This window comes from Lepidochelys olivacea, assembly GCF_965140295.1.
Source record: "Lepidochelys olivacea isolate rLepOli2 genome assembly, chromosome: 1".
NCBI lineage: Eukaryota > Metazoa > Chordata > Testudines > Cheloniidae > Lepidochelys > Lepidochelys olivacea.
The window spans coordinates 21,996,404-22,023,151 of NC_140411.1; the positions used below are offsets into that span (position 1 = coordinate 21,996,404).

Consider the following 26,748-nt stretch of genomic DNA (forward strand, 5'->3'; position numbering starts at 1 on the left):
TGATCTTTGAAAAGTCAATCAGTGAGAGGTTTCCCTAGCAGGTTTAACTTCTGTGAAGAGCCTGGGTTATTTATTTTTTGTTGTTTATTTTTATTGTTATTTTTTTCAATCAGTGGACCCGTCACACTGCACACACAGGTGCACGTGCGGATAAATGGAAAACAGAGAAACTCTGCTGAGTTTCTGCCAAAAACAGCATAGTGATGTCATTAAAGGAGAAACAGGCAACCACTACAGTTTACATATTCTTGCTGGAACAGCTATGACATTACAGTAAATGCTGAAGCCCAATTCCCATCTGTCACCAGGCTAGTGGTGTCCCAAGTGCCCCCTGAAGGCCTCAGGACAGCCCTACAATTGGCCGCTCAGTTCCTCAGTTAACCTGAAGAAGAGGCTTTTACAAGTCCAATAACAACAGCCCTCCTTAGGATCTGGTTATTAATTTAAAGGTACAAAATAAACACACAAATCTTCCCTCCAGCTGGGCACAGCCCCAAACTCCCCTGGTGTCTCAGGGCTTTCCTGCTTTAGCCATTTACTCCCAGCCCTTTCTAGCTGGAGCGACTCCTCTGGTCCCGGCTCTTCCCTGCAGGAGCCTCTCTCAATCACTGCAGTTTCTCTAGACAGAGCCTCCTGAGCTTCTCCCACTCTCTGTAGTTTCCTGCTACCCTGGATGAAGGAACAGCTGAACTCTCTCAGGTGTGCTTCTGCAGTACATCAAGTTTGTCTAGGCCCAAGCCCCCGGCCCGTGGAGGGGTAAGCAACCTTGCTAACACCATCCTACTCTTGCTTTTTCCTCACACTGGCAGCGTTCTTGATGTTGATATCAGACATAGAGGAGGAGGGCTTCATTGAACATCAAGATTGCCAAGAGAGGAGAAAAAAGTAACCTACTTTACAGTTCTACAGAAGGGATTTTGGTCACTGATTTTCCCCTTTGGCCTCCTAACATGGTTAATTTGGACATAAAAATGTCGGACAAATATCTGTATAATGAGGACACAGGTGGAATATGCTGGGGTCATACAATTAGGCTCAGATTCAGGAAATCACATGAGAACATGCTTAAATCCACCCTCGGAGAGTCCATCCCTATTCAGGACAGCACTTAGGCATGTAATTGATTTAAAGCACACATTTAAGTCCCATTGACATACATGGAACTTAGGAATGTTTTTAAGTGCTATCCTTGATGCTTTCCTGAGGTAGGGTGCTCTTCTACCTTTTAAAATAAAGTAATTTGAGTAAATTTAATGCTTCTTAGAAAGGTACCTTTGTTTATTCACAGGCCATGTTCACCATGGGCTACAGTAAGGGCAGGCTTCCCAACATTGCCTCAACAATGTGTCTTAACCCTGCCCTGGAAGTCCACACTTCTACATGGGAAGGAGTAGGTTAGTTGCAGTGTTGATGAAATCCTTGGCCTTTTAGCTGAGACTTGCAGATAGATTGCACATGAGGCCAACTGTATTATTTAAAGGGACACTGTTAACTTGAAAAAAAAATCACACTTCCACCTGAAGAGTTTCTATCTAATATTGTCAAAAGTAACCCCTTAAGAAAACTGTTATTAGAATGGATTCAATAATATTTGTATCTCTGTTTCTGTGCATTGGACATCGCTTTGCGGTTCCTCAATTTCACTCTTGGTTTTGACAATGCATACCTTTTCCCAGGCCTTGCAGAAAGGAATTCACCAACAGCAGGGCTGAAATGGAAGAGGCAACAGGCAGGTGTGTGCCCAGAGAGAACGTAGCTGACTTGAGCTTCTTTTGAATTGCTGCACTTAAGGCTAGAGATAGGTGACATTTGTCAGCCTAAACTTAAAAGAAAAAAAAAAGCAGACTTGGATCAACTGAAACATTTTGCAAATTTGTGTCAAATTTGCCAAATTTTTTCAGTTGAAAAAAATGCAGAGAAAGTCAAAATGTTTCATTTTGACAATCAAAATGAAACGTTTTGATTTTAAATTACTTTTTGCTTTGAAATATACTTCAATTTTTTTTTAAAAAAAAGACAGAAACTCAAACCTAAAACAAAAATTTTGTTCAACCTGGAATGAATTTTTTTCAATTCTTTTTGGTGTGCTGAAAAATTAGAAAAAAATTCATTTCAGGTTGATCTGAAACAAATTTTTTCCTGATTGTTTGTTTCAGCCACCGAACAAAAAAAAATCTATGAGCCCTGAGTAGAGCTATTTGCACAGGGCTAACAAAAAGACTATTGTAGACATCAAGGGTGGAGCAGAAAAATCCTGAAGATAATTCCAGGACATACTATTTTAAAGAGGGCTTCTGGCAGGGCAGCTGACCTCTGAGGGTACATCTACACAGTGTGTGGCAGCCCACGGCAGTGAATCTCAGAGCCCAGGTCAACAGATTTGGGCTTGTGCTACTGTGCTAAAAAAACAGCTGTGTAGATGGTGTGGCTCAGGTTGGAGCTTGGCCTCTAAAGCCCACTCCCTTCCCTGAGCTACGAAGTCTACACAGCTATTTTTAGTGTGGTAGAGTGAGTCCCACAAGCCAAAGTCTGTTGACCTGGGCTCTGAACCTTGCTGCCACAGGCTCCCACTCAATTTGTAGTCTTCTAGTAATTCTAGAGGGGTAGCTAAATGTCAATGGAATATGAATGTCTGCTGAAAAACTAAACCACACAACTTTTAGAGTAGGTTTTATGCCAATTAGCAATGCAGGTGTAGGAACAAAGGGTTCGTAAGAATGATGCCCGTACATTATTTGCAGATGCTCACTCAAAAGCTACATCAAAGCACATTTCAATCATTCTGAAGTCGGCATACTTAAAGCAAAATACTGACTCATGAAAACATACTGAAAACATGCCTCAACTCGTTAAAATAAATGTGAATTAGTTGACATGCAGAACCATTTCCTATTCAACGCTCTTTTTCTAAGTAGAATGGGTGTTTGTTGTCTGGAAATTTTGTATCTTTAGCTATACAAATATAGAGAGTGAAGAGCCATGGATTGCCCCTCCAGAAGTGGTAATATTCTCATTGACATCATAATTGCATTGAGGAAAGTACATGGCTCTGTGTGTTTTCAGATGTTTCCACCTAACCTGATCTAGTTAAGCATTTATATTACACACCCATCAAGGTAAAATCTGAGCTCCTAAATATTTACTTTACTTACCAATGTGTTTGATCACTCTAAGAAGGTGGTAGAAGGGGAGACACATGTAACCCCTTGTCACTTTCACTTCATGTTCCTGTGCACTGAGCAAGTGAAAATCATGTGCCAGTGAGGAAGAGGGCAGATGAGTGAGTGTTTGGGTGGGGCACTGAGAGGCCCATGACCCTTCCCCAGTATGGACTAGGATGCCTGCTACATCTCTTAAAAAGGCTAAACATGCTCGTAATTAGTCTCTGGTAGTTTCTGGCCAGGAGTTTTGTGGCACAGATATTGAAGGTTCTGGTTGCACGTGACTCCTTGCTATAAAGTCAATGCTATTAGTCCATCACTCTCAGAAGAAACTACTTAGAGGCTCTCTTTGATCATTATTATATTTACAAATCAAAACAACAGTTCTAGGCTTCAATAATACGTCCTATGAGGCTGAGCACCTGAGAGGATGGGAGGAAGCACACAGCCTGATTAACAGGTTCAGAGGCATTATGCCTTAGAACAATGCCTCCATCTGCTCCTAGGTTAAGTAACTTGCCAAAGGAGACATCAAGAAACAGTAAGAGAGCCAGGAGTCAGACCTTCAACCTGATCACCCCATTAACTGGATGCATACATCTCCCACTGAAGTGAATACAGCCTCAGCAGTCACCCCTCTCTCTTAGTCCCTTGCTCAAACCTTCTGATCATATCCCCTTTACATCACTGCATGGAGAAGAAACAGTTTGCTCTAAGGATAAAAATTAAAAACAGAGGTGCTCTTTATTCTAATATAAAAAAACATAAATGGTCTTTCCTAAGCAAATCACCTGTCTAAATTCCATTGAAAAACCTAATCCTTCCTTCAAAGACAAGTGGTTATCTCTCAACTATGATGAGAGGCTGGGAAAATTGTTTGTTTCTGGACATTTCAAAGAGGTAAACCATCTAGAAAATCATGATCTAGTTCTGCATGTGCTCTACTCAAATCTCCCAGAAGCTTAGAAAAAGTAACATTCAGTTCTCACACTGAACAAATTTCATGTAAACAAGTTATTTCTAATACCAATAGGTGTCCAATAATTGCCTTGTGCTGCGACAACAAAACATAATTTTGTTCTGGGAAAAAAACATAATGTATTTGTTGGAGTGTTATTGATGGCTTGTTCTATTTATATACCCAAGTTCACTTGTAAATTACTGTGGAAGAACATACTTTGCAATGATAACATTTCAGTGATTGTAACTAAAATATCCGCTACTGTTTGAGGTGAGATAAGCCTAAATCAAAACCTCACATTAAAGTGTCCCCAAACTTGGGATCTGGATCCATATTCAAGCTTTTTACTCAGGCTCATTTCTAAAATATTCCTTGTCACCCACCTTGTCTTTCTGATACTATCCTTGTGGCAGATTAGGCACCCGCAAAGAGGCAGGAAGATTGCTCCTAGATACAATGGTTTCCCGTTCCTGGGGAGTACAACCACAAGAGTCTCCTTTTTCTATGACAGCAGTCAGAATACAAACTGATGCTCATATTTATTGCAAGATTTAGTACTCATTCTAAGGACAGTGCTCAGAGTTCTCAGCATAATATTACACAGGTAGCCACTCCCAGTCGCTAGGAGAAGAACAGACCTGGAAGGTCGTTGCAGAGCAGAGCAAAGTCCCTGGAGTTAGGGCATGGGGAAGAAGTCTGACTGAGAAAGGGAACAAAGATGTTTAGTTCAGTGTCAGTGCCTACACCACCTTCACTAAATCTCCTACACCTGGCCCTTGTGGGCAGATTCACTTTGTTTAATTTGTTTCGACCTCTGTTCTACTTAGTAATTCATCCCACGTGTAATCCTACACATTTTAATGTTCGACACTTCCATTACCCTTCACTAAACACCTATTGCTAGTCTCTTAATACCAAATTTGGAAGAAGGGGAAAAAGGACTGTATCTCACACACACACACCTTGGACTGTTAATCCCCAGTTGGTACCCACTGCCTCATTATCAGAAAGAAATTAACCTGGAGGGAATTCAGAGAAATGCAACAAAATTAATGGCAATAGAAGGGACTGGCGTACAAAGAAAGATCAAGGGCTGTCACGTGCAATTCTTACTCACTTGCATTAGTGCAATCCTTTATGTGTGCGTGTGTGTTATAGGTCCCACTTAGTGCTTGATTTGCAGAGGACAAGTCAACGTGACAAAATTAAGTTGACCTAAGTTACATCACCATACAGCCACTGCAGTAATTGAATCACTTTTGCATGTTCACACTATACTCCTTGTGTCAGTGGTGTGTGTCCTCACCAGTAACGCTTGCACCAATTTACCTGTCAGTGTGGGGCATTGTGGGATGGCTTCTGAAGACAGCAACAGTTGATGTAAGCAATGCAGTATCTACATTGACACTGTCGACCTAATTACATCAACTTAGTGCTACGCCTCTCGCGGAGGTGGAGTTATTAAGTTGGTGTCGTGGGTGAATTACATCGGTGGGAGCTACATTTTAGTGTAGACACTTACAGAGTTAGGTTGACATAAGCTGCCTTACATCAGCCTAACCCTGTAGTGTAGACCAGGACCCAGTCTGTTACAGACCCGGCTAGAGAGCTCTGGCTCTGTAGCTTGTGCTTTTAGCTGTGGAGAGCCCCAGTTCAATCCCGGGTGCAGTGACCAAAATGGTGGGCATCCTACTATAGCACTTATTGAGGCAAACTGTCTCACAAGCTAATCATGAAAATGCTCACCCAAGACAGCCAGGGTTGCATAATTGGGTCTAAGAGAGAAATGTGAACTTGTTTGGCTAACTTATGACTAACAAACCCACTGGGAATAGGATTTTCAACTGTGTTCAGAATATTGGCCTAAATCTGCTCTTACTGAAGTCAACAGTCCAGCTCCCATTGACTGTAATGGGAGAAGAGTTAGGCCAATGCAGAGAACTTTTGAAAATCCTATCCAAAATGTGCTTCAAAAAACCCACAGATTGATGTGGGGTATAAATAGGGTAATGGACTAAAATAAAGACAAGAAAAAAATTATGCTGAATATTAGGAAAAGCTTCCTGACTATGAGCTAGATCCACAAAGGGACTTCAGGCACAGCCTCGCCCTGCAGCATCTAACGCTGAGATGCTTTGCCACCCGGTGGAATATACAGCCCTAGGCTCCTTGTAAAATGCATGGGGAGAGAGAGGCATCTAAGAATGGGATCCACAAAAGCCAGCATGCTGAACAGGGAGCTGCCGAAGCTAGCCAATAGGAAATGCTGAGGAGAGGGGTGGATGCTAAACCCACCCTTCAAAAGGGCCCAGGCACGTTAGGTGCCTAAGTCTGGGCTGGAAGGAAGCGCCTATTTCTGCTTGAAACCCTCTCCTGGAGTAGGTGCCGAATGCTTTTTTCCCCTCCAAGAATCCCCCCACCAGAGCAGACAATGTAGTAATATCATTGTCTTTATTTTTCTTTGAAGTATGTAGTCAACTACCTGTAAATGGTGGGAGATGGGCAGTTGCCTTATGCTAATCCATTGAATAATGGTGCTATACCCCCCTTAATAGGTTTTAGCCCAGTGGTTAGAGCACCTACCTGGATATAGGAGATGTGGATTCACTTCCCCCCTCTGATTAAGGTGAAGAAGGGATTTGAACTTGGATTTCACCAGGCTAATGCTCTAACCTTTGGACTATGGGGCATTCTGGGGCAGAATACTCTCGCTCCTTTTGAAGCAGTTATTTTTATAAATAACTAAATATCCACTGCTCAGCAAGTGAGAATGACTGTATAGCCCAGGGCTTAGGACCCTCACTTGGGAAGTAGGAGACCCAGGTTCCAGTTCTTTGGCATCAATGCATACTTAATAATTTATAAAAAGTGAAACAACTTCACCATCACCACCTGTTTTGTGTGGGTTCAGCTATGCCCTGAGAACACATGCCAGACTGGGTTCCACAGGCAAGATAGGTGGGGGAATGCCTCGTCTGAGGATCCCGCTGGGGCTTGTGCATGAGACAGTAGTCACCTGGGCACTGAGACAGCAGTTCACATGCTCATTGTCAGAAACGTACGTGCATAGGGGACTTTAATGGTGGCTATTTCGGCACCTGGTGAGGCTGAGTATGGGTCTTGAGGATCTCAGTGGCACCTAATTGTTGGACTTAAACATGTAGAGTGATTAGGGTGACCAGATGTCCCGATTTTATAGGGACAAGTCACAATTTTTGGGTCTTTTTCTTATACAGCTCCTATTACCCCCCACCCCCATCCCAATTTTTCACATTTTATGTCCGGTCACCCTAAGAGTGATAGTTAGGCGCTTCGGTGTATCTTCCTGTGTGAGGCTAAGGAACACCTTCCTAATGGAAATGATGGAAGCCTCAGACTTCTGACATTTAAAATTACACTGAGCAAAACACTAACAAACATATGCTTGGAAAAAATTGTGCACCAGTGGAGGAATGGACTAGATGACCTAACAGGTGTTTCCCACCTCTAGCTTTGTCATAACCATAAAGCTAAGGGTAGCCTAGAATTCCTCCCTACCTGTGAGGGGCTAAGAAGCTCAAATAACCTGGTTGGCACCCGACCAAAGGGGAAAGAAGATACTTTCAAATCTTAGGGGGGCGGGGGAGGGAAAGGCGTGTGTTCTCTGTGGAAAGCAGAGAAGCATCAGGTCAAAAACACTCCTTCTCCTATAAACCATCTTGTACAAGTTTCTGATATTACAAAAAGAGTAAGTAAATAAGGCAGGGCGCGTTAGATTACCTTTTGTTTTCAACTTGTGAATTTTCCCTTTGCTAGAGGGAGGTTTATCCCGTTTTTTTTGTAACTTTAAAGTTTATATATATTTTTAGAGGTTGACAACGTAACCAAATGTTTCCTGTCTGTCACTGTATTCTGTTAATTTAGAGATCAAAGGGAGATGTTAACATTTAGATGAACTGTGAATGTAGTAATATCATTGTCTTTATTTTTCTTTGAAGTATGTAGTAAACTACCTGTAAATGGTGGGAGATGGGCAGTTGCATTATGCTAATCCATATAGCAAATTACTGGGGGCACTTAGGAAACAGGTCTTAATTCAAAGCCACAATACTTCACCCAAGAAACACCTGCTGTCAAGAGGCTGCCAGAGAATTATAAAAAGAACTCTAGGACCCCGATCCTATATCTAAGATCAGCTTAAGCTTCATCAGGGAAGTTTGAGTCACAAGACTGAGGTCTCCAGCTCCAGTCTGGATCACCCTGATATTGGACATTAGACTGTAACCCATGGAACTAATTCTGAAAGAACTCTTGGCAACTCTAAAGCTCACCATCTCTACTGTGAAACTGACCTAAGAATTTTATTCATGTCTGTATGTATAATGATCTTTTAACCTATACTCTCTTTTCTTTTTTAATACGTTTAGTTTAGTTAATAAGAATTGGCTGTCAGTGTTTATTTGGGTAAGATCTGAAATATTCATTGACTTGGTGGGTAATGTGTCTGATCCTTTGGGATTGGTAGAACTTTTCATAGGATGAACAAGATTTTCAGTAATCTTCATCATGTCTGACTTGGCTGTCTAGGTAGGAGCCCCATGCTGGATTGTTTTAAGGGAGATGTGTTTTTGGCTTCTGGGTAACCAGTAGTAACTAGTTGTAGAAGCCGTTTTGTTGCTGGCTTGGTGAATCTAAGTATAAGAATAACCACCAGTTTTGGGGATTGTCTGCCCCATTCTTTGCTGTTTGTCCTGATTGAGCAATCTCAGTGCGGCCGCCCTGGGACCCCGGTCACACTAGTGGATAATGGATTTTGTTTTTTAAAGTGAATGTAGAGTTGAAAAGCACTGACAACATAGGGCTCCAACAGAAACAGAAAATAACTATTTACACATTATGAAGGGCATACTCCATCTTATGCTTTCAGATACTTGAACAATTTGATGGAAACAGGCAAACTTCATGAATATTAGACACTCAAAGTAAGCTGTTGTAAAACTCTTTTCAAAAGAGTTACAAGATCTGTCATAAAAAATGCCTCCAGCCCACATTCAAGAAACAATATATGATTGGAGGCGGGGTGGGGAGGGATGCAAGAAAGATGCTATTTTTGTCTGCTAAAAGACTTGCTGCAATTATTGCAGTTAAGAGTAAAGCAGATTATAGTCTAGTTTCTTTTCACTTCTGTGAATTTTCCATCCTTCAGTGCTGATGATTCTCAGTGAAAATCTTACAAGCATCAACTACTGTATGCCTTAAATTTAGAAAGGGAAAATTTATTTTATTAAGTTTAAAGCCTACAGTAGGTGAAGTTTCTAAGTGCTGAATAGGCAACTTGGCAAATATGACGTTACTCGATATTACTGACATACTACCCTTCTATCAGAATAACGGGGAAGTTCAGGCCTCAGTACAGCTCAGGAGAAGGGTTCAAAGATTACTTTTAAATCACCTTTGTGCTTCCCAATTCTGGTGGCCCTCTAACTCCATTTCCAGGACATGCCATAAACTAGAGCAACCTTGGGGATGCTCTATTTTATGCTAGCTGCCAATGACCCCAAGGGGCTGTTTTGATAGTCAGAGATGGCTGAGGCACAGGGACATCCTGGCTGTGTTACCTTACCATTGGCCATGCCCCCTGTGCCTGAGGGTAGAGGGAGGCAGCGTCTGAGCCGTTATGGCAGCTTGATACGACCTGGGGATTTTTCTACATAGTAGGTAGTTAAGCCAGTTTAGCGTGCTTTATACTTTGCTGTATCAGTGCAAAGAAGCTGTAATGGACCAGAGGGAGTGACCATTTACTTTGCTATTAAAACCATGTACAATAATGACTATGAAAGCCAAAATTGGAAGGAGCAGAGATGTGTGAATAGTTGTATTATTATAACAATTAAATGCATCAAACTAACAGTTTTAGTAGAAAGCTCAGCCAATAACTTCAAGGTTTATTCCTGTTGGATGAAATTACACTTGCTATTTATATCACTATATGTAATCACTTCATATTACCTATGGTTTAGCATCACTAATTGGATTTATATTATTCCCATTATTAATCTCATTTAGGATTAAGATGAATTTTTGCCCCGCATAAAATATTTTAATGTTTCATACACTGCTTGTACCTAAATAGATTTATTTAAGAAGGGAAAAACAGATTTTAGCGCAGACTAACGAACTAAAATAAATTTCCAAAGGGTTGAACAGCGTGATTCTGTAATTATGCAATTTCCTAAATGTTGCAACAAGTAATGGAATGAGTGGCTGGGAGATTAATGTTACATTGATGGCAAAGATAGAAGAACATTGTAGGAAATTATGGGATAATTAAATTTTCACCAGGGTCTGGTAAGGACCATTAGTAACAAGAAAGAATTATTCCCGCAAGGTTTTGACAGTATAATGGACATTTTAAGAAGTGATCTGACTGACGATACAGTACCTGTTAAAAATTCACAAGGTTCCAGAAGAATTGTTATTTCAAATGAAAAAAATTTGTTTTGACTTTGCAGGAGGTCATATCGATTATGTCACTTGCATACAGAAATAATGTACATAGAGCCTGATTCTGATCCCAGGTATGTTGGTGTAAATCTGGAAAAATTCTATTTAAGTCAATGCAGTTCTTAATTTGCACTGAGATCAGAATCTGGTCCACACAGAGGAGACAGAAAGTGCTATTTGCAAGAGTGATTTTCTTTTCTTAAGAATTTTGCAAAAGAAATATTATGTGTATTATGTTAGCACCTGGATTTCCCACTGAAAATGGGACTCCATTATGCTAGGTTCTGGTCATGCCCATAACAAAACACACTCCCCTCTCTGAAGAGGTTACAGTCTACATGGACAAGACAGATGAAGACTGGGAGAAAGGAAGTGTTATCATTCCAGTTTCCATTGACGGGGAACTGTGGCACAGCAAGACTAAGAAGTGGGATTTTCAAAAATGTGCCATGTTGGCCCAACTCTTCTTCTATTGAGAAGCCTATGGGAGTTTTATGCTGATGGTTCTGAGACTCCCATCCTTTGTGGATTGCTAAAGCCCTTACAAGTAAGTGTTGTCCCATTTAAGTCATTTGGACTATCTGCACAAGTAAAGACTGGTAGAATAGCATCTGTAACGTGTTCACCTAATGCTGTAAATGTGAAAAATGTCTCAGTGGGAAAATATAATTGGATGTGTATGATTATTATACTTTTTTATATGACTACACTCTTTCTACAACTCTTGCCATCCAGAATATTAGACTAACCACTACTTAGCATTCTTCAAAATGTCATATTACATCAACTTAAGATATGGCAGAACATGCTTTGGACTTCTAGAACAGTGAGATTCTTCTGTATTAATATGCCAATTGAAGGGGAATTTAAACAAAAAAAGTTTTAACCAGTTAGAATCATCCCTTCTGGAAATATTTTGCTAGTGAACAAACAAGTTCAAAATTACATTCTGGGCTGGCTGACCCTTTATGCTTACTGTGGTACAAGTCTCTGTTCAATGTCTGTCACAACCATTAAAGTATTAAATTAGAAAAATAAATTTTACTTCTCTGACTGATACTTTCAACTTTGCTATTAGTTTTAAAAACTTTTGAAGTAAGAGGATTCATCTCTCTCTCTCTCTCTGTATGTCATTAAACAAACATACGTGTCAATGAATTTTGAAAGTTTTCCTTTCCCAAGCCAAATACTTAACTAAATCCCATCAATAACAAAGAATGCTATTTCTTTTCTTATTATCTCCCTGTTAGGAGGCAATGTCTATTAGTACTATAGTACAAGAGGATATTAATTATTTAGCAGATCATGTCATACTTTACATTTTTCACAATACTCCAAACCTTAGTTAAAACAATCTCCTTCTCTTTCTTGTGTTGCCATAATATGCTCAATTTTAAAACAGACATAGCAATTTCATTTAACTCTTTGACAACAGAGACATTCTGGCATCTTTTAATATGATTCTTTTTTACATACCCCTTTTGCATCAATCACACCAGGTTTCGCATTAAACTTCACAGTCTTCAAACGTGCACGCTCCTTTCTTTCAACTCTGAAGAAAATTGAAGAAAAATAAATCATCGCATCAGGATTATATTTTGTATTTATATAGTAACTTTCACCCAAGGGTCTCAAAGCACTCTCTAGACACTAAGTCTTACAGCACCCCTGTAAAATAAGTAATTATTATTATTCCTGTTTTATAAATGGGTAAACTAAGAAACACAAGGTGTCAAGTGGCTTCCCAAAGTCACACAACAATTCAGTGGCAGATATGCAACTAGATCCCAGGAATCCTGACTCCTAGTACCCTCTTTTAATCATTGAAACAATGTTGCTTCCCAAAACAAATAGATGTTGGGTATAGTTTTCAGAAGTATCTAAGTCCTATTTTCAAAAGTGAGTTAAGCACTTATATGTCTAAATCCCACTGACTGTCAATTAGACTAAGGGCCAGATTTTTCAGTGGGAGTTACAGGTGCAAATTACCTTAAAAAAATCTGGCTCTAAGTGCCAAAGTTATTTTTGAAAATGGGATATAAACTCCTAAATCACTTGGGTGCTTTTGAAAATTGTACCCTTGGAAAACAGTATTCAATATACTTAGGCATGAATTTACTATTTTCAAAACTAGTTGAAATGTTAGCTTTAAAAATTCTCATCTGAAATTGTAGGGATGCTGTATCTTAAATTATACACCTTTTCAAGTGTAGAGAAGTTTTGCTCGAGGCCTTTAAATTACTTTACATATGTACAGGCTCACCTCAAATGGTATTTCTGTGGAAACTTATGACACTTGGAGGCAGAACAGAGATGGACATAGCCACTCAAACACATTACAAATTGGACTTGCATATACCTTATAAACCATTGTCCTCCACAAACATGATTAAGCACAAGCAGATGAGGGATGTGAAAAATGCACTTTTTCTCCTGTTTGATTCAGCGTTGGCTAAAGTATTCGATTACTGAAAACAAATATCAGGGGATATTGTGGGATTTGATAATCTGGGATGGCAGTGGATTTGACAGATGGCTAAGCATGGCATAGGCCCGGACACTGAGGGGTGCTTAAGCACCCCTGGAAAAAATGGTGCGTGCTGAGCATCCACCGGCAACCCCTTTATCAGTGCCTCCCCCTCTCTCCCAGTGCCTCCCACTCGCTGCAGATCAACTATTCTGCGGCATGCAGGAGGTGCGGGGGCGGGAGAAACGAGGGCGGGTTGTGCTAGGGGAGGGGGCAGAACAGGGTGGGAAGAGGCGGGGTGGGGCGGGAAGAAGCAGGGTGAGGTCTTCGGGGAAGAGGTGGAGTGGGGCGCGGTCTGGATTGGAGCCGGGGGGACCATCCCCTGGCACATTGGAAAGTTGGCGCCTATGAAGCAAGGCATTGGTGATGGAGATATTAGAATACTGTACACAGGTTTGGTTTAAAAAGGATGCTGAGAAACTGGAGAGGGTAAAGAAAACGCCACAAAAAATGGTTTGAAGGCTGGAGAAAATGCCTTACAGCAAGAGCTCAATGTATTTAGTGTATCAAAAAAGGAGATTGAGAGATGACTTGATTACAGTGTTTAAGTACCTTCACGGGGAGAAAATACCAGTTACTAAAGGTGGTAACTAGAAAAGTTACTCTTTAATCTAGCAGAAAAAGGCATAAATCCCCCCTCATAGTTGGAAGCTGAAGTCAAATAAATTCAAATAGGAAATTTAGGCACATATTTTTAATGGTGAATTTGATTAACCACTGGAACAAACTACAGAAAGTGGTGGATTCTCCATCTCTTGATACCTTCGTATCAAGACTAGATGCCTTTTTGGAAGTTATGCTTTAGCCAAGCACAAGTTACTGTAAACCCAGTAAGGGTTTAACTGGGTGAAATTTTAGTGGCCTGTGATATACAGTAGGTCAGACAAGATGATCTAATGGTCCCCCTTGGCCTTAAACTCTGAGTCTATGCCCTTGTTTTCTATCATTGAGTGGACTAACAATATTTTTAAAGGAAGTGTGATTAAAATTTAAAGTGCATTAACATAATGAAATGTACACAGCATATGGTATAATATGAAAGCTATACCATATGAAACTCTAGGAATTTGGAAAGTGTGTAATTAAATATGCATTACTATAAGCATCTGATGTATTATATAGTGCACTCTTGAGTACTGCAAGTACAGAATGCTTAAATAATGGGAAATTCAAAATAATCTAAAGCAAGAGAGAGAGAGATAGAAATAAAGGTACACAAAACAAAACAAAATGCAGAAAAGAAATCCAAAGGAAGCAGGAAAAAAGGGAGGAGTCTGACAATCCTTCCTCACCTTCATTGATATGGGCATTATTGTACAAGATGTCATTTATCAGCCTTGCAAAATCATCAGAAGAATTTACTAGTTGAGGCACACAAATGTGATCACCTGTTTATAATAGAAAAGGTAATTTTATCTGTTCAAAATTCTTAATTGCTCTAGTATATCTGGTGAGTACAATATCGCAAAGCTAGCCTATAAATCTACGCTCCTCTGACCTATACTGGACAGTGAATAGTTGGGAATTAAGTGAGGAATGTTAGATAAATCAGATTGGTCTAAATATTTCTTTTTCCCCCCACTTGTCTAGTGCAGTTTCTCATGTAAGAAGCTGGATTAGGTAAACGCAGATCATCTAGTTCCTGAGACTAAATACAGAGCTCTGCTAGTTTTTGAGTAGCAAAGGTAATTGGCTGATTTTTAAAAAAAATATGAAGTCTTGTCTTTTCATAGTTCAATAAACAACACAACATGCTCCCTTCTATCTGAGCGGGCTTTTATTTTTCTTACTGAAAAACACTGAAATGCAGGTTACTATAGTTACAGTTGAATTTGGGAATAAATGTTTCTCTGTAAATGTAGAGTGGAAACAGCTGAAATGCGTCCTTCATATTCAATCTGTGATATTAAAGCCAAAGAAACAGCCTTAAATTTTAAAGTAACAGATGAAGTCCCATGACAGAATGGGTAAAAAATGAAGACTTGAGGCTGTGTAATCTCCTAAATAGGAGGGATGTCTGCTGAGAAAATAATTAGCTCAAAACTGAACACAGTTTTCTAATTATCAATCTGTGTTAATATTAATTCTCATTCCTATCTTTCCTAACCTTCTAAAGTAGTTGCTTTGAATTTTATTTCTGATTCATTGCACAGAGAAACTTGAAAATGAGCCACAAAACCAGATCTGGTTTATGTAATGCCTCAGCAATCATGCAGACATCACGCTGCTATTTGTAGGCAATGGAGACAAATATATATGCCACAATCTACATTGCCTTGAAAGGTATATAAATAGTAAATGTAGTGAATTGCCATTAATAGTCCAGGCACATTCACGAAGAACATTTATAAATGCTTATATTGCCCACGGAAAACTGTTTCATAAGCTAATGATATATTATAAGTAGTGAAAATAGTGGTGCTTAAAGTTAAAGTTGCCCAACACTTTCCATTATAAGACACCATCACTTTGCCAATTTTAACCTTTCAGCCTGAAATTTCTCATTCCAGGTGTCTACCTCAGGACAATTTTATTTTTTTAAGTTTCAGTTGTAAACAATTCATACAGTCATTTGGGTGAGAAACTTGTGCCTCCTTGTTTTGGATGGGTTTACTGAAATTGGGCAGGGGAGTTGCCCTGGTGTAAGGGATGTGCCCTTTGTTTTTCCTGTGCAAATTTGCCCACATTTCTCTGAAGTCTCTGAAGAATTGCACCTTGCATGTACTCAGTAGAGACTTGTTCGAGTTTGGCAGCTAAATTCTCCAAAGACTGCATCTACACTGAGAACAGAGACTGTGCTCGCAATCCTATCTCTGATAGCGCCCAGGCAGCATGGAGGAGGGGGGACTATCCTGACACAAATGCAGAGGGGTGAGGAACAGGGTTTGGTTTAAGAGCTACAGGTGTGTGTGGGAGGGGCAGGAACAGGAACTCTGGGGAGAGGGTGGGAGAGAGCTTGGACTGCAGGGGAGGGGTTATGAGTCATAACGGCGGGGAAGGCAGGAGCAGATGGGAGAGGGAAGGGCAGGAGCCATGGAAGGAAGGGGAAGGATAGGAGCAGTGGAAAAGGAAAATGGACAGGAGTTGGGGAAGAACAGGATCAGAAGGGGATAGGGAGAGGCCGGGGGGAGAGAGCCAGAGGGTCGGTAACTATTAAAGCACACTCTCCTACTGAACCTGAAATTGAACCCATTATTCCCAAGGCTCAAGATTCCTTTGCTGTGAAACTCACTGGCAAAGTGTGTGTGTGCATTCACCTCTCGTGCCAGATCCACACAGAAGATACTTTGTGCTTTCGGCTGCTACCGGTTACGTACTCCATTAGCTCAGGCGGCAGAAGTGTGTGCAGTGGATCTAAAGATCTCACCCCGATGATGACACATGTGGGAGGTCAGCATGGTTCCACATGACGGAATTTCTGTTTTTTCAATTTTTAGTTTTTAAAAAAAGTTACACCCCACAAAATTAATTTATAAGAATGTTAAATTTGCAAAAACAAGTACTCAGAAGTGAAAAATCAGGCCCTAAATTTCTTAGATTGGGCATCCAAAATTAGTTAACACCACTGACAGTTTTGGTTTTAATCTCTCTGCCTCTATTCTTCATGCGTAAAATGCAGATAATAATTCCAGTTCATCTCACTGGGTGCTGTGAAGGAAGATAAATTCATTAATGTTTCTAAACGTACTAAGAAGAGCCCATGCAGAAATTAATAATTCTTTATTCAGTGCAGAATTAGGATGGTGTGCCATAATCGTGCACCAAATGATAAGGATACAAAGAAATATTGAGTAACTACCAGTGCAACAAGCACCATCTAATCCCGTGTACTGAATGAGTAGGAGAGTTGTAGAAAAAATGGCATCAGATCATGTAATTAAAGACTGTATCATAATTAGGGCTCCATGTTCGTCATGGAGGCCGTGGAAGTCACGGATTCTGTGATTTCCTGTGACCTCCGTAACTTCTGCAGCGGCCAGTGTGCCTGACCCCGGGGCCAGCTGCTCTAGGTGAACCCGGAAGAGCGACACTAGCTGCTGCTGGAGCTGGTCTGCAGCCAGTTGCTCGGGTGGCTCTGCAGGCAGCCGCCCCAGCCACTGCTCCGGCGGTCCTGGGCAGCTGGCCCCGGGGATTGCCTGAGCAGCAGCCAATGCTGCTGGCCTTGCGGGTGGTGGGAGCAGCTGCAGCTCGGCTGCTCCCAACAGTGGTCCTGGGGTGGCTGCTGGCCCCCTGGGCCTTCCCCCCACTGGGCAGTGGCCAAAGTGGCCGCTGACCCCTCGGGGCTACCCCTGGCAGCAGCCAGTGCAGCTTTGGGCCCCCCAGGGTTCTCTCCTCCCCGGCAGCTGGTGCTGCGGGCTCCCCCCAGCCGCAGCTGGTGCCCCAGGCTCCTCCCCCTGCAGCGCCCCCCCCCTTCCCAAGATTCAGTCAGTGATATTTATGGTATATGTCATGGACAGGTCATGGGCCGTGATTTTTTATTTCTTGCCCATGACCTGTCCGTGACTTTTACTAAAAATACCAATGATTAAATCGTAAGCTTAATCAAAATGTATACACACAAGGAGGCCAAATTAAGGTTTTATTAGCAACTTTAATTTTGGCATTTCCTAACTTGTGAGTGCTTGATATTGCAACTTTAATGTCCTTTTAACTTTTTTATGTGATAAATTTATATATATATGTATGTAAAGCCTTTTTACTTGGAAATACCATCGGAAATCAGTGTTTTGTGACTCTCTTGCAAAGGTTGACATTGCAAACACCTAAATAATATATGAATCTAACATTCTTTACACTGCTTTAGATTTTAGCATCATCATCAACAGGGAAAGCACAACACTCTGAACTCCAGTTTTGGCTGGTGAATACACAAGGAACTGATTTTCAACTGGTTGATTTAAAATGGTGTGTCAAACTTTAAATTCACCTCTTCTACACAAAGCCAGATTACTCGGGTTTTGTCCATGGAGCTAAGTGTGGTAGTGGCTATTCAACCCCCATACCTTGCATGAGGTGGGACTGCCGCCCAGTCAGTCTGCAGCTGCTACTCCAGCTCAGAGGCCACTGCCTTTCCATGCTCCACATGTAGGAGTTCTGGCCCACTACAACCATGTAGCCACAGATCCTGTGTCCCCTTGAATGGCCCGTTGAAGTCTTGCAAATATCACTCACTCCCACTCTGCTTAGTTCCAGACACAAAGCCTGATTTGTAGAACTAGTCAGAAAACATATTTTATGAATCCCTCCACTTTCCTCTTACGTCTCTACGGATTTCTGCAGATAACAGCTTTAAACACACAGAGCAAGGACAGGGGAAGGAGATTTGCCTCTCAGAACTAGAAGTTGGGATTTCCTGCTAATGCTAAGCAATAGCATATATATGGCTTTGGAATCTGGGCTACCAGATTAGGCTGAGTGGGTTGATAAAGAACTACAATTTACATTTGGGTTTTTAAAATCTCACCTACTTGAATTCATTCCTCTCAATTATCAAACTGGGATCCTTCAACTTGGATGTGTATGGAAATTCAACAGAAGTGAGATCCATATATTACCACACTAATGAAACACACTGCTATTGTAACCCACACACCTTCTGGGTGTGGTGTTCTGTCCCATCTAGTGGCACCAAGACCACTCAGAAAGAGAGATAAAATGAGTCTGCTCTACAGCCTTAGCTAACAGTCAGTTAGCTTTTAGCTCATGCAGTAGAGGCTTTTGCACTATGCTCCAGAGGTCCCCGGTTCAATCCTGCCCGCCGATGACCGGGGTCTGTTGGTGTTACACTATCACTACACTTGGGCCAATTTCTAGCCTGGCATAACTAGACACAGTCCAACTGACTTAAACAGATTTGGGTCTATTTATGAATGAGGCTATAGGTAAATTTTTCAGTCACCAAAGCAGACTTCCCATTTTCAAAAGTGACTGACACTTGGGTACTTAGCACCATTGATTTTCAGTGAGATTTAGGCTCCCAAGTCACTTTTGAAAATGGGGCTTAGCCTCCTAACTGAATTAGGAGCTTTTAAAAATTTTATCCAGTGCATTTAAATCTCAGTAATATCAAACAAGTGGGTTTCTGGGTTCCATTTATAAAACAAAATGAGTAGTTTAGTGGTTTGACATTGCTTGATCTGAAGAGCCAGCATTTGTGGCCTTCTGAGACAAACTCTACTTCAGTCACAGTGGAGTAAATCCTGAATAATGCTACAGTGGAGTTATCTAGGTTCACGCTGATCTATCTGAGAGCAGAAGCTGATTCTATGTGCTTGCCAATGAAGGGGGCCTACAAATAAAATTTTCAAAAGTGTCTAAATGAATTATGAGCATAAAAATGCTCATAATAAATTATAAAAAAGGACAATTTTGAAATCTATTGACTGTCAATGAAAACTTAGACTCCTTAGTAGCTAAATTGCTTCTGAAAATGGGACATAGGCACTTTTGAAAATTTACTCTAACTCTTTGGAGTAAACTGGAAACACTAAGAAACTATACACAGATTCACCTCAAATGAATGTATTACTGGCAAGGATTATGCCGCTTGTAGAACTTTAGAAGCAATGTTACTGGACAAACAAATGGGTTTCCAATCAGGCCATAGCTGCACTGACCAAGTATTAGCCTTGACAACACACACTGAGGCAGGATTCCAGTGTAAACTCAAGTCTGGGGCAGCTTTCTTAGGCTTATCTGCTGCCTATGACACGATGTGGAGGAACAGCCTCCTCCTGAAAGCCAGCAAAATTATCCCATGCAACAATAAAATTCTTCCAAGACATTCGGACCAACCTTTTGTGTTTTCCTATGTGATCAGGTCAGCAGGCCATGCACTCTCAATGATGGCCTACCACAAGGATCAGTCTTAGTACCGATCCTGTTTAATATCCACACCAGTGGTCTTCCCCGAACATCATCACAGAAATTAATGCTGATGACATTGCTTTGACCATACAGGCACATGATTTACCTACACAGAACAAATCCTTACTAAGGATGAACCTTAAAACCATTTTAATATGGAATAATATTTCTTATACTGATGGCTAAACCCAACATCATTCAGCTTATTGTGTCAGCATTTCATCTAAACAATCAAATGGCTAGTTAGGAACAGCACATAGAGTTCTGTGGCTTACAGATAAAACATGATTCCACCATGGAATATGACCAGCACCTGAAAAATAGTCATGATAGAATTAAGATACATGTAAATTTCATCCAGAAACTGGCAGGAATGACCTGGGAGCCAATGCAAAAACTTTACAGACCTCATCACTAGCTCTTATCTCCTGAACTGCAAAATACTGCTCACCCATCTGAACACGTAGCTCACACACATCGCTTGTTGATTGTCAATTTAAGAGCATCACGCAGATTAATACGGGCACAATAAAACAAATGCCACAACCACGGCTTCCCGTACTGGTGCACATCCACCCACCCCAAGTTCATTCCAATATGATAATTCTTTGGAGGCTCCATCATATTCAAGGGAACAAGAATCTTCCAATAGACGAAGACCTAAATAATATACTGAGATTCTGACTCAAATCAAGAAAATCTTTTAGGCTGGCAATGCAAGAGCTCAAAGATTCAGGGTTTCTCCCTGAAGATCAATGGTGAGCAAGGTGGAAGGGCACCAACATCCTGAAAAAACACCACATCAAGGACCCAACTGAAGAACTCAGTGGTTCTACAATCCCACAGAAAATATGGCCCACCTTGAATCGCATCTGCACATCTCATGGCAGACGTGCCTACCTTCTCCATAAATGGGGTCTGAGATACAATCCTATTTGTGACCGAGGAAATGGCCTTCAAATTATGGAACACCTTGTCAATCAATGGCCCAACTAATCCACGTGATGGTGGAATCACTGCCATTCACTCCGCATCACCTGAAGCAATCAATTAGATCCTTAATCTAGACTTGGGCATCTAACCTTGCTGTTTTTAAGCCATACAGAAGGAGCAGAAGAATGTATTCATATGCTGTAAGTGGATGGTTAATGGATTACACACAACAGATTAGTTTTCTTATTGGAGATGTAAAATAACAGGCAAGACATGCTTTAAATTTCATAGTCATATTCATCTGTGATGTAAACGAAGGTGTAAATTACATGTTGGGTGTGAAACCAAGTATAAGTGGTTGGAGTTGATTAATTTGTATTGATTTAGCATTCAGCTGGTTTGCAGAATGGGCATAATGATAGAAAGTGTAGTAAGAAAAGTTCCTAAATAGAAGTGTGCAAAATAAAATGTGTTTTTGACAAAACTTGTTTTATTTTACACCCTTCTGTGAGGGTAAGGAAGCAGGAAAATGACTATCTTACACATTGGCAAATGAGTTTTGCCCGCCCACTGAATGCCAGATTAGGGCAAACATGTTTTACCATTTCCACCCGTTTTCAGACCAATTTACCACATTCAGTACACAACTTCTCCATCAATTACATCTCTGCTCAGTTTGGCCCAGAGACTTCCATGCTTGTTATAAGCATTCATGCAAGGTCTGATTTTGACCACCAATGTCCATTCTCCAACTGTTTTTTGAGTAATATTAGGATACTCATTAATTGGCTTTTTATGGAAACAACACGTGTAAATGCACTAGGACAAAACTTGTTCTCTCTCTGAAGAATTCAGGTCTTCATAATCAGAATTTTGCCAATTGATGGTAGCTCAGCGCCCGTTTATTGTCCGATAAAAGCCATACAGTTGCTATTACGGAGAAACATGCTATTGTAAGATTGGGGAGGAAAAATCCTTTTAACCTGTTTAAAGCTTAAGACTTCGTGAGCTGTTACAAAAATAATTGACTTGCCATGCTCCCATGAAGCTATCTTGGTGGTTCGTGGCCTTTGTGAAAGCTAATTCCTATTTTAAATTGAAAAATATTAATAAAGTTAATCTTATATAAAAAGTCTCCTGAAAGCAAAGCCACTTTCAATGAAGCTTGTGGTAAGTGCTTTACTGGACTCACAGTACAGTCTTATTCCTACTGTGATGATGTTCCTCTTGCTTGCAAAAGAATAAGGACACGGGAATACACACATGCATATCAATTTTAGTCTATACTTATCTTTTCCCATTAGATTAGCAACTGTGCTCAAGTAACTCACTTCAGATAAAGCTAACAAGACCATGCTATTTTAAAAAGCTTTATCTTTCTGGGATTAAAATCTTGAGGGATTCTTAAAAAGGTAGCTAATTTAGAAGAGAAACATAAGTAAAACCCAGTTGAGTGGATAAACATGACAAGTCAGGCAGAATAACCAATTTAAGATGCCTTTTTACCCAGAAGGATTTTTGCAATTGGCAAACCTCTGGTTCCTTGTCCTTGAAAAATGTTTATGAAAGACTTTTTCGTGTTCTTTTTTCATCTTTTGCCCTTTAGAATCTAAGGAGAAAAATATAATTGTGCCCTGAAAGCTCTGTAGAGTTGTAAACAGCATGACAGGCTGATATCACTTTAAACATTTGTTCTGTACAATATGGATATAATTTGCATAGACACCCCCCCATGTATTTGAAAATAGTATTCACATCCCTTGGCCCACACCACTTCCTGCAGCCCCCATTGGCCTGGAACGGTGAACCGCGGCCAGTGGGAGCTGCGATCGGCTGAACCTGCGGACGCGGCAGTTAAACAAACCGTCCCGGCCCGCTAGCAGATTTCCCTGATAGGCCGCGTGCCAAAGGCTGCTGATCCCCGTTTTAGGGTAAATTAACCCTGCTTCTTTTGAAGTAACAAGCAAAACTCTCCTTGATTTCAGAGGCAGCAGCAGTGGGATTGGTGACAATGATGATACGATCTGCATTAAATTAAAAGCACCCAATTCATTGCCATTTTGGATCCTTAGAGCGAATTCATACAACTCTTATTCAGAGAGTGAGTGCAGGAAAAGATAAGGGCAGGTGTATATGCATTGGCACACAGAGTACCTAAGCTTAGACTGACATTCATAAGGTGGGGTGTTCCTACCTCCAGTGACCTGTATCTAGAGTAAATTAGAGTTCCTTGAAACACCAGTTTTGAGCGGCTTCTTTATACTTCTCTAATTATGGCTATTGTCCTTAATAGAAAGTTGTACCCATTTTGATTATCCCATCAGTATGAGAGTTCACAAGGTGAGCAGCAGTTCTCATTATCAAACAGTGATGTGTAGAAGATTCATTCCAACTGGCATTTCTAAATCTAATTCTAAAGATGACCACTTCCACGTAAAATGAAGTAATCTGTGGCAATAGCTGCGTGAGAGAGATTATAAACCAGATTCCAACAAGTTGGCACCCAGTGTTTCATTCTTACATGTTAAAGAATAATATTTTCTGTCTGATGGTTACACCAGCAGGCTAAAAACTGGTTCATGGTCTCTTTCGCTAAGCGTAATGTCATCAGTGTCAAAGTGACATCACTTTACAGCAAGAGGGTCATGCTGCTCACCCACCCAACATGAGGGTACGTTACAACTGTAATTAGAAATACACCTCTTCATGGTGACCAGAGCTTGGTAGCTAAGAGAATTTTTGGACCTCAGGCCAAAATAGGAGAGTTTTGCCTTTAGAAGTGAGTGAACAGCTTCCTCTAAAGCCAAAGCCATGATCAGTGAGATCCCAATTCTGGAGGCACTGACCACTCTCACATCAATTCCCACTGAAGTCAATGGCAGTTAAAAACTCTAACCAATTCACAGGATCAGGCCCTTAATGACGGGGACATAGTTGGGCCAGGACCATGGTACTCTGCTTGTTCAATACAGAATTAAACTGCCTATCTCTGTGACACAGTGCTACAGGATCCAAATTCACTTTTAAAGGAGGGCTTCTCAGTTGTAAACAAAATAACAAATCCACATGGAAGTGACCATGATTAAATCTAATGACAAATTGATTTCAAGCTCCATGTAATTGATTGACAGTTAAGGGCTGGAAACTACACACCATCCCAGAGTGAGTAATGGGCAGCAATTCCCTGGTAGCTATAAATTACTACCTTTTCTGGTCTACCACATCCATTATAAAATAAAAGGGAAAAGAAAAGAGAGTCTTGATTTATCATTGGAAATTTCTCTTATCTGCTCATGCTTTAATGTGCCTGTTTGAATGGTTCCATTCCAAAAAATGTGGAAAAAATGGTAAAATCAGGCACTTGGAAGGTGATTTTCATAGACATTTCCCTAAGTAAGAACTTAATTATGTTAATTGCTCTCAGAGTACATACTGAAATAAAGAACTATCATGGAAGAGGTCAATGGCTTCAGTACTGTAAGACAATAAAGGTTATTTTCTCTTGTTTTCAGTTATAATTAATACATTAATTGTACAGGAGGTCAATCTAGATGATCAGAAGGGTCAAAGTGCTCAGAGTGCTGTACATAACAGAATAATATGCCACCCTCATAAAATACAAACAAAGTGTGGGGGCCCAAGAGCAAAAAAAGGAAAAAGAGGAATTGAAAGGAACTTTGGTAAATATAGGGCCAACTGTGATGGGTCTACAGAAACTGTTTTGGTTTTTGGGGGCAGGGCACTTTAAAATGCTTTTTAAAGGTGAGAGGGATAAATGAGAAGGATTCCATCAGGAATGAGTTGCGGTTTGTAGACCCCATCAAAGGAAAGGTCCAGTCACGTGCGGATTGAAAAGCAAGGGTGGAAATCCTCAAATGTCTGGACAGTTTGTGAATGTAGACTTAGAGTGTAGATACTGCCAGTATAAGGCACCAACACTGGTGTTCACAGTAGCCTGAGCCAACGCCTATTTTTTAGTCTTTGGGCTATTCACAACCTATTTGCTTTAAGTAGGTCTTTGACTATTTGCTATTTGATTCTGAAATGTTATTCGTCACCTCTTCTCTATGGTTTCCTGCCTGGGTTCCTGAAATGTTTATAAACTGGAGAAGAGATATACATAAGATTTCCACCTGGCTGCACAAAACAGCCCCTAGAATACATTCTTCCCCGAGCCGATGGAACCATATGACTCTGCAAGCCAGCAAAATGGCTCAGGCTCCAACACATAGCTGCCACTGATCGCCTCCCCTCTGATATACCACCATCTAGCACGTGGGAAAGATGTTGCTGTTAGATTTTAAGTGTGTGGGACTTTTTTTTGGTACATGTATTGCAATTTGTACACAAATAATGACAGGTTTCAGAGTAGCAGCTGTGTTAGTCTGTAGCTCACGAAAGCTTATGCTCAAATAAATTGGTTAGTCTCTAAGGTGCCACTAGTACTCCTTTTCTTTTTACACAGATAATGTCATGTATACAACAAGAGGAAATTTGGCTAGTGATTGGTTCATAATGTAATCTGATTGTTTTTTTCAGTTTTTAAATAAAATTATCAATATTTAATTTTATAAAATGGCTACTCAACATAAAGCCAGTTGAAGTCAATGGAAAGACTCCCATTGATTTCACTGGATTTTGGATCAGGTCTCGTCTGCTCAGTAAACACTTTTCAGAAGAGATTTTACTCTAAATTTGAATTTATATGCTAGGTATAATTGGCTGATTCTCTTCTGCACACCACCTTGTGCAGTTGTGTACACCTGTGCAGTAAGTATAACAGCATTCTGATTTCGGTTGCATTTTACACTTTGCTCTGGTGTAAGTGACTACATAAGATGCAGGACAATGACAGTCAGGCTCAATGACTCTAAAAAGAAACTACTGTGTCCATAGTATGAACTTACATTAATTTTTAAGACACAACTTGAAAAAAAAATCTATCTTCTACAACTGGATCCTTGCTGATCTAAATAACTGCAAAAAAAAAAAAGCAAACCAATGCATTACTTCAATACATTTTTAAAGTGGGACCAGGGAGAGGACTTTTTAAAGGGGGGAAAATATACCCCTGCTCCTGGGAGAATCTAGTCAGTTTTAGATTTATGAACAACAGTATTTATACTAGAAACCCTGAATTAACCTTGAATGGTATGGCATTAACATGGGCTGCTCACATTTCAGGGAAGGATTTTCTGGAGAAAAACGTCACTGTTATGGGGAAAGGGGCCTAGCCCTACCGTTACGAAGAAAGGCCTTGCCAGAATAAGCTGAATAGCATTTCGATGACATTATCCAGCTTTTTGTTCCATTTATTTATACTCCAGAATTTGTTGGGCTCTTTCAGTAACAATTATTGGAGAGAAAAATGTGATGTCAATTTGGAACCATTGGAGCAGGCAGACTCCATTTCCCACCCTCTCCCAGGCTTCTGCAATTCACTGCTGATGCAGTGGCATGGGGGGTAGAGACCACTGTAACTGTACCTGCATCATTACAAATTCAAGCGCCATGTTTCAAGACAATACAACCTATTTCCTGCTTACTCTCTGCTCTCGTCTCATTTTGCATCCCTCTCCACTCTGCCTAAGTTGTAGAACAAACCACATCTTTCTCCCACTTCTGTCTCCATATCTTCCTTCATGCTGCCCCATGTGCCTTGCAGCCCGGTCCCTGAGTGGATCCAACATGCCTTCACATATTTGTCCCTCCTGAAAACACCTTCTGCAAGTAGGTCAATAAATCTTAGGCCCATGCATCCTCTCCCACCTACAGAATCATAGAATATCAGGGTTGGAAGGGACCTCAGGAGGTCA

The 26,748-nt window shown here is 40.6% G+C and overlaps 1 protein-coding gene across 13 annotated transcripts in view; it reads right to left on the reverse strand.

Annotated features, from left to right (window-relative positions):
- The window catches only part of DLG2 (discs large MAGUK scaffold protein 2), a gene marked incomplete at its 5' end in the record, with an annotated part of 1,505,837 nt that overhangs the window by 40,757 nt on the left and 1,438,332 nt on the right, over nt 1-26,748 (reverse strand). For all 13 annotated transcript variants that reach the window (XM_084617703.1, XM_084617709.1, XM_084617707.1 and 10 more), the window contains one exon: nt 12,082-12,157. In XM_084617703.1, coding sequence (XP_084473829.1) covers nt 12,082-12,157 — 76 coding nt within the window. The remainder of the gene's footprint in view (nt 1-12,081; nt 12,158-26,748) is intronic.